The sequence below is a fragment of the Maylandia zebra genome, linkage group LG11 (assembly GCF_041146795.1).
Source record: "Maylandia zebra isolate NMK-2024a linkage group LG11, Mzebra_GT3a, whole genome shotgun sequence".
NCBI lineage: Eukaryota > Metazoa > Chordata > Actinopteri > Cichliformes > Cichlidae > Maylandia > Maylandia zebra.
In genome coordinates, this window is record NC_135177.1 from 27,301,200 (window position 1) to 27,309,488 (window position 8,289).

Sequence of the window (8,289 nt, forward strand, 5' to 3'; positions counted from 1 at the left end):
ATTTTCAACAGGCATCACATTTTTTGAACAACTTTTTGAAATTTGATGGCTCACCTTATATCATTTATTTCTCAACGTAAGAGTTATGCAACTAAAAACGTCCAAGAAAGCTTCTAGAAAAGATTGTTGGGTATTATCGTAAATCAGTTGTGAGCAGCTGAGTAAAAGGTTGATCTTCCTTATGAATTATAATATCGTTATAATTGTCATATAAGTCGAATTGTACTGGTTAGAATGCTTAGACTTGCCATGAAACCACTGGTTTGCATTATATTATATATAATTATATAATATGTATGACTACATGGTGAAAAATGGTCCATCTATCTCTAATCAGTGAGCTCCTAATTTACAACGCGGTTGTACCTCGTCTAATCCCGCCCCTTTCTTTTACGTATTTACTACATAGGGCTCTGATTGGCTATTTATTTCGTGGCCTGGCAACCAGAAGCGGCTTTACCAAACAGACAGACCACCCACCAGCTAAAACATTCGAGCTAGCTGTTTTGTCTGGAAAGATTCAGCTGTTCAAATTCCATCATGTCTTCAAGGACTCTGCCGCTGCTTTTCATTAATCTCGGCGGGGAAATGTTGTACATCCTAGACCAGCGTCTCCGAGCTCAGAATATCCCTGCTGACAAAGCTAAGAAAGGTAGCTAGTTTAGCAGCTTTCCAGCTAGCAACACAATTGTTATCCTGTTCAGAAAAAATATTAATGTTAGACCGCAGTAAGTGCACATGTATGTTGTTCGTTTACTTGTTTCTGTATTGATGATGTCGGTGTCTCTGTCGAATCAGAAAGTCAAAATAAGACATGTCTTTTCGTAGGAGAGTGTGACTGGAAGCCCTGTAAAACAATTGTGTATTGTTGCCGCTCTGTCAGTTTAAAAGATATCACTGGTTTGTTGTAAAATGATATTAGATGATGTTAAGCATTAACCACCAGCACACGTGGCAGTCTTAAAATCAGCTGTTTACTTACGTACCATTTCCCTTTGGATTGATAAAGTTTCCACAATACCTGGCTGGATAGAGGCGGACAGAAAGAGAGGTATTATTACAAGATGCAATGAGGCGCTGATGCATTAGTAGCTCTTTTGCTCTGCTTTGGCTTAGCCTGAACCCATGCCATGCGTAAATAATGAATGAATAACGAATGAGCTGACAAACAATGTCCTGCTTCATTGGTTGTAACAACCTTTCTTATGTGTGTCTGTATTCCAAAACTCCAGTTTTCAAGCTTCCAAGGTGGCGTTCGCATACATATGCTGGACAAATTACTTCACTTCATGAACCAAAGTGAATTAGTCATATACCTTGAACCCCCAGTAAGTTAGCCACAAAATAATGTTACTTTCCCAAACTTGAGTGATCTAAAATGTAAGCACTTTTTAAGTAAACCCTAAAGGTTTAGTTAAGGTAAGTATTGCTCCTGCAATACTGGTAAAAAAAAAAAAAAAAGGCAAAACCTCCCCCCACCCTCCAAAAAAACATCTTTGGCTGTAGGATTTCTGATAAATAGGTCTGCTGCTTTGTTAGGGTCTTTGGGTTTCAGCTCTGGGTAAAATCGTTTTCGGCAATGTAGAGTGTAGAGCGCTAATCTGCCTGCTTCTGAGCTAATAGTATGGGAAGGGCATTTGTCTAACCTTAATTAACATTTTGTGCTTTAATTGCTTGTCTGAATAGTTATGAATGACATCATCACCACCATGTTTAACAAAAAGTTCCTGGAGGAGCTTTTTAAGCCACAGGAGCTTTATTCCAAGAAGGCCCTACGGACCGTGTTTGACAGGTTGGCCCACGCATCCATAATGAGACTCAATCAAGCTAGTATGGACAAGGTAAGACATCATGTATTCATATACAGCCTGTGTGTTTTTAATTTACTCTTGTGCTCCCAATATTTTGTTTGCATTTTTAATTACAAGCATTGACTTTCTATCCATGCACCAGTTACATTTCTTCAAAACCACACAGAGATGTTTTTATCACAGCCTTTTCATTATGCATATTGGATCTACATTAGATTTGCCTTCATGCCAATCAATATAAATCAAGTGTATAATGTAACATTTTTGTTGTGTTTAAGCATAAGGCACATTCATTTACATACTATGTCTCCCTCTACTGTTTATCACTCAACAACAGCATGCATTTTTCTGATGCCTAAGACAATGTGTTGATGAATGTGTCCCTGTTCATAGCTCTATGACTTGATGACCATGGCTTTTAAGTATCAGGTGCTTCTCTGTCCACGACCTAAGGACATCCTCCTTGTGTCCTTCAACCACATGGATGCAATCAAAGACTTTGTGAAAGATACTCCCAGCATTCTCAGCCAGGTTGATGAGACTTACCGACAGCTGATAGAGGTACTACATGTGGGACTTTGCTGTCTTCACATTTGTTACAAGAAAATATAGTCAGAAATATTTTATATTGCTTGTGGGGATTTTTTTTTTCCTGCAGTTTGCAGCAAGATGTATATGGTTTTAAAAAAAGTAGCATGCAAAGAAGCTCCCCTTGGTTAACTACATAAAGATAAATGAAGAAGATAAGAAAAGCTCATGGGGGAAAGAAAATCAAGGACATTCTTAATAAGAGTGTAATCACGTGGCATATGAACTGGTTTAACACTCTTATACTGCAGCTGGTGATGTACTGAGAGTCACTACTTCTCCTCAGGCCTTCTCCTCCAAGACAAAACTCACCTCTTGTGTTAGAAATGACCAAGCAAGCTATGAAGGCCCACTTAAGACAAAGAAAGCCATCTAAGCTAGCGATTTCAATTCTGTGTTGCCAGTACCGCCAGCATAAATAAATGTTTTCATCAGTTTAGATTTTTTTTTAATACCAATATGTATTTTTAGATGTATACGCCTTTGTCCAGTGGTGAATTCCAGCTGATTAGACAAACTCTTCTTATCTTCTTTCAAGACATGCATATAAGGGTGAGTCATCATTTGTGACTTTTTATTATGAAGATGGTATAACTAATTTTTTCCTGCTTGTTCAGTTAATGTTTACTTTCTCTGTGTTTGTACCTTCTTCTATGGCAGGTATCTATTTTCCTCAAGGACAAAGTGCAGAATTCAAATGGCCGCTTTGTTCTTCCCACCAGTGGTCCTGTGCCCCATGGCACTCAAGTCCCTGGCTTGATAAGGTACCACAGTAAAGAGCTCTTATCCCTCAGACCCAGGCAGTCTGAAGTTTAAAGAATATTGTCAATGAGTAAGACTAAATAAGTGGCTTTGATAATATACTCTTTCTCTTTTCATTGAACTTTAATGTCTGCCGCTTTGTCTTGCATATTGTCTCTTTGCTATCTTACTTGGACACCGTAATCTGATTTTACGTAAGCTTATCTGTAGCTAATTGCATTACAGAGGTCTCGTTCAAGAAGTATTTGACTTCTAATTTTAGATACCGTGCATGTTTAGCTTGGATCAAAATTCTTAAGGATTTGCTGTGTGAAACATTTAAGCAGGAAATAAAGGCTCTTTATCATACTATGTACTAAATGCTTTCCTGTCTCTATTTCTCTCGTGTGCGTGCGTGCGTGCGTGCGTGCGTGCATGCGTGCGTGCGTGTGTGTGTGTCATTTTTTTGTAGGATGTTCAGCTGTACAGGTGAGGAATTCACCAGGCTGAAGTTCAATAATGGAGGGAACTATACCACTGCACTCCGTGAAGGATCTTTTGACATCTTTGGTGATAGAGTCACAAAACTGGGCACAAACATGTACGATGCTGGAATCTTCCCTTATATAAACATGCCTTGTTGTTTTTATGCAGTTTTCATTTTTTGTGATAGTAAGCCAGGACGAGAGGGATTTTAAGCACACAAAAGAGAAATTACCCGATTAACCTTTATAAAGGATAATGAAAGGAACTGCAAAAGCACCCTTGAGGTAGTGTATTGTGTTAAGGATCATATCTTGTTGTGGACGGCATCTTTATTTTTCTTTTCTTTTTTTTTCTTTTTTACAATCAACTTTTTTCTTTCTTTTTTTTTTTTAAACTAATACTGTGTTTAGTTTCCAGAATTTGCTTAAATTAATTAATTCTTCTTTCTACTAGTTGCACTGGCTACCACAAGAGCCTAAAACATATCAAATTCAACCTATCCTGCACAGCTGGAGAGGGGTGCATTTGATTAAAATCACCATCCTTTTATTCTACACATATACCTTTGCTGAATGTAGCTCTAAAAATGTCAGTCTGTAGTACTTGTTTCCACAATGCACAAGGTTTGGTTTAGGTGTTGATTTGCAAACGTCTGATGCTTAGTTTTGTGGTAAGGATACAGGAAATGTTTTCTTCTGATGGTGGTCACGTTTGCACAGCTGTTGCAGCACAACAGAACAGTTCAGCTTCGTGTTAAATCTTCCCGAAGGCCTTTTGCATTCAAACAACAGCTTTTTTTTTTTTTTTTAGTAATCCTACAATTTCTCTCTGAAAGTTCTCTTAGTTTTCCAAACTCCACCCTCCGTTTTTGCTAATAATTGATGTGTTTCAGAATGATAGGCAGCTGCTTCCATTGCTTAAGCTGTGAATTGTTCATTAAAAGCTTAAGCAGTGAGTCACAGCTTTGAAAATTTCATCATCTGGCATTTCCTTGTGAAGTATGTGCACAAAGCCCTAAAAACCAAATTTTGGTCTGACACTAGTCAAAACTTAACAGAGCACAGATGTCTTGGTGTGCATTGTTTCCTTTTTCACTTTAAAATTGTACAAACCATTCTTACAATGTTGAAAGACTGTTTCATTGTCAGTGTTTGAACACCATTGTATGTTGACACGTTTTCTCCCTTTTTAAAAAAAAAACAAAACCCAAATGTAGGTACAGTGTAAGTCGCCCAGTGGAAACTCACATGTCTGGCACATCTAAAAATTCTGCTCAGCATACAAAGGTGAAAACTGACAATTTCAATAACGCACAAAACGATTATAAATGTAAAGCATACAACTTCACTTTTAAATTTAACACACCGTTGTGTGTCAACAGGTCAGCGCTGCTCCAAACCCTCTGGCCAAAGAGGAACTGAACCTGCTGGCCAGGTTAATGGGAGGGTTAGAAGTTCAGAAACCAGGAAACGCAGACACTGGCTTCCGAATTAGCCTCTTTGCTACTGACGAAGAAGAAGAGTGAGTGTCCATATGTATCAGATGTAATGATTTCATTACTATTCCAAATGTGAAAAATACTTTTTATTTTCTTTGAAACAATCAGAAGTAACACTGTGACTCTGTTACAGAGAGGCATTAATATCAAGACCCGATGAGCTTTCATATGGAGTCATAAACATCCAAGCAACCAAGGTAAATCTAAATGACCTTAAATCGCAGCCAACTTGTGTAGGAAAGCTGCATATCCAGCATGTGTGTGTGTGTGTGTGTGTGTGTGTGTGTGTGTGTGTGTGTGTGTGTGTGTGTGTGTGTGTGTGTGTGTGTGTGTGTGTGTGTGTGTGTGTGTGTGTGTGTAATTGGCATATTTATTTACAGAAAAGCAATTTGTCATCAAAGGGCAAGGGTAGACTATAAAATTAAAAATCTCAGTATTGTTGTTCTTTTCAACACTATGAGAACTTTGTTGTTGTTGTCACTGCAGAAACTACACAACTGATTACATACCAGGAAAACTTACAAAATTACACTGGTATTTGTTATGCTTTAGACAATCTGCTTCCCTTTCCCTTCTATCTCTGATGGGGTGCTGCTCTTCTCCCACTTTAACCTCCATATATAAACATCTTGCTTTTCCAGTGAAATGAAACGTATCTGAAAACAGACCTTAGTTCTGAAAAATCTCAATGCATGATCAGGACTCTTCATGGAATTATTTGAATTATAGGACTCATTGTAACAGCCATGAGCACAGCTTTCATAGAGGTTCTAGACTGTTTATTAAAGTAGCATCCGTCAAACAGCAGGTGAAAAAGGATACATTTCAGATCCGAACAAATGCCCTATTGCTCGCCCCTTTGAACCAAGAAGCAAGAGAGGTAAACTTCAAAAAGACTGAATCAAGGCTTCTTATCTCTGACAGGGGGGGGCGGGGGAAATCCAGTCGAACCACTGATGGACTATTTGTTCCTGCCTCTGATAAAACCTTTATTGCACTGAGGGCTAAATGTTACTTATCTCAGTGTTGGGCTTAAGACTGTATAGTAATTGATTCAAGATGTGAGGCTTTGCCAGACCAACCAGATTTACTGTGATGAGGCTCAAATCCCTGTAATGGCCCATCCAACACTCTGATTGGTGCGTTTTATTGTCTTTCAGGACCAGCAAGCCAATGCAGAGTTGGCCAAGATCATGGGTGAATTTACAGAGTCAGGAGATCAGTCTCCCAGTGTCAGCAACAAAGGGGACGACCTTCTGGCCATGATGGACGGTTTGTGACATGGTCACAGTGACAGAAATGGCCAGGGATTGGGAACATTGCGTTGTCAACAGTCCGCACTACTAAAGACCAGTCTGCTTTCCATACCTGCAAATGCACTACAGCAGAATCACATGCAGCCAGAAAAACTGCTTGCTCAAGTGCTTTTACAAAGCAGGTGTGAGCAGTTTTGTTGTCAGACGATCAGCTGCATATTTGCATTCAAGAACAAAGAATGTGTGGTGAGGCAAGCATTAAGCTGTAATAGTATGTTTGCTGTAAACACAAAGGTATTTCGGTTCAATGTACAGTTGGCTTATTGTATATTAGTTTATTGACCATGTGATAATAGCAAAACAAGTGTTTATACAGTGCAATATCTTGCAGCTTTTATTCTATTCTATGTAATATTCTTTAAATTATTTTAACAGTTGCAATGACCGAACAGTTTGAGTCAATTTTCAGACTGAGTCCACAGTTTGGTGGTTCTTTATTTCTAATTATTCCCCTTTTGAATTGTATCTTAATTTACACCATCCAGAGAAGAAGTTTGTGAATTCTTCTGTTCTAATGAACAAGTGACTACGTGATGAGAGAACTGGAGGAAACCCAAGTGCTCTTTTTCAGTGTGACATGAATTCTTTAGTCTTTATTTGGTAACAAATGTGTTTATCATACTGTTCTACCTTAAAAGAGTCTGAGGAGCAACTTGTAAGACATATTCCATTATCCTGTGATGTGTATGTAAAGTATAGAAATGTGCTTATAGAAATGAGTACATTGTTATAGTATAGCATAATGCAATATGACTGTGTAATATGTAAATATGTTTATTGCGTATACTTGATTTTCTATGTAGGCGAGTCCATATTGCTGCTTTTATTGAATGTGCAGTGTATTGTTTGGGGGGTTTGATTTTGGGGTTGTTTTTGTTTGTTTGTTTTTAAATAAAAAACAAATCTAATCTCTTGAACAGATTATTGTATTAAATGCATCACCAGTTTGGGTTCTGATGCAACAAAGTGTTAATACTGGCATGAACCTTGAAACAGCTTGTTGTAGTTAACACTTTCAAGCAGTAGGTGGCGCGATCTGACTTTGCAACACAGTTTGTATTAAGCAATGTATCACACGGGACTCCACTTAGTTAAAATCCTGCAAAAAAAAAAAAAGTGATCACTGTGGAGGACTCAATGAAGTGCATTTTAAAAGTCAGAGCAATTAAGGCTTTGTATGCTTAAGCATTTACCAGCAAATTTGAAAACTACAATCACCATGCTTCAATATCTCCACAAAACTTCTCTTCTGCAGTACAAACACCTAATGAGAACTGCTACTGAAACAGTTGTCTCTTGTACGTGTTATGTCTGCAGTCAGACTGTGATTGTCTCACACTCACGCACACACACATCAAAATGGAGCATACCATGCAAGAAAAACATGCTGAGACACTTCTCCAGATTGATGTTGGGGAGGAGGATTCTGGTGAGGTCTTCCCAATAATCTTGGCAAAGGGGAGACAAGAAACACTGTATGCCCTAAGGATACAGCCTACTTCCAAAACAAACAGAAACTTAAGCTCATACCAGTCATCCTGCAAGACTCTTTATTAGAATCAGCCACCTGAATCAGCAGCACTTCAGAAGAAACAATGCTTCACCATAAAGCTTTGCAAACAAAAACTGCACTTCTTGTTCAATTGGTGCACGCAGTAATATAAAAAGGGGGGTGATTTTGAATTAATAATGTCCATGCAGCCTTGTCCTAAGCATGATAACAACAACCCTCTAACAGGTTTTCCCATAGACCCCATGTTTGAGTTATGATTCAGTTTCCTCTTTAAAAACTGTGGGCAGGACACTATAAAGCCACAGGGTGACATGCGTTTCATGTGGCTGGGGGTAT

At 38.4% G+C, this 8,289-nt stretch overlaps 1 protein-coding gene across 4 annotated transcripts; it reads left to right on the plus strand.

The window, feature by feature from the left end:
* The first annotated feature begins 357 nt into the window (after positions 1-357).
* On the plus strand, positions 358-7,357 carry oscp1b (organic solute carrier partner 1b). 4 transcript variants are annotated; one of them, XR_013100859.1, is made up of 11 exons: positions 358-652; positions 1,010-1,051; positions 1,687-1,841; positions 2,205-2,372; positions 2,871-2,951; positions 3,060-3,163; positions 3,613-3,741; positions 4,843-4,912; positions 5,008-5,170; positions 5,258-5,321; positions 6,285-6,339. XR_013100859.1 is itself a non-coding variant. In XM_004550987.4 (11 exons), exons 1-11 carry the CDS (start codon positions 541-543, stop codon positions 6,402-6,404), a joined length of 1,125 nt encoding a protein of 374 aa, XP_004551044.1. In that variant the 5' UTR covers positions 360-540; the 3' UTR covers positions 6,405-7,357. The 4 variants fall into 4 exon arrangements, 3 of the variants coding, with proteins under 3 accessions (XP_004551044.1, XP_004551042.1, XP_004551043.1); XM_004550987.4 differs by having other exon boundaries at positions 360-652; positions 2,265-2,372; positions 5,008-5,147; positions 6,285-7,357; XM_004550985.4 differs by having other exon boundaries at positions 371-652; positions 5,008-5,147; positions 6,285-7,357.
* The last annotated feature ends 932 nt before the right edge of the window (positions 7,358-8,289 follow it).

What these genes read in the sequence shown, in the direction of transcription:
- oscp1b (XM_004550985.4), top strand. Translation starts at nt 541, where the DNA reads ATGTCTTCAAGGACTCTGCCGCTGCTTTTCATTAATCTCGGCGGGGAA. An exon ending in ACAAAACTGGGCACAAACAT is followed by an intron (nt 3,742 to 4,842) that starts GTACGATGCTGG and finishes ACCCAAATGTAG; the next exon opens with GTACAGTGTAAGTCGCCCAG. An exon ending in TAAACATCCAAGCAACCAAG is followed by an intron (nt 5,322 to 6,284) that starts GTAAATCTAAAT and finishes ATTGTCTTTCAG; the next exon opens with GACCAGCAAGCCAATGCAGA.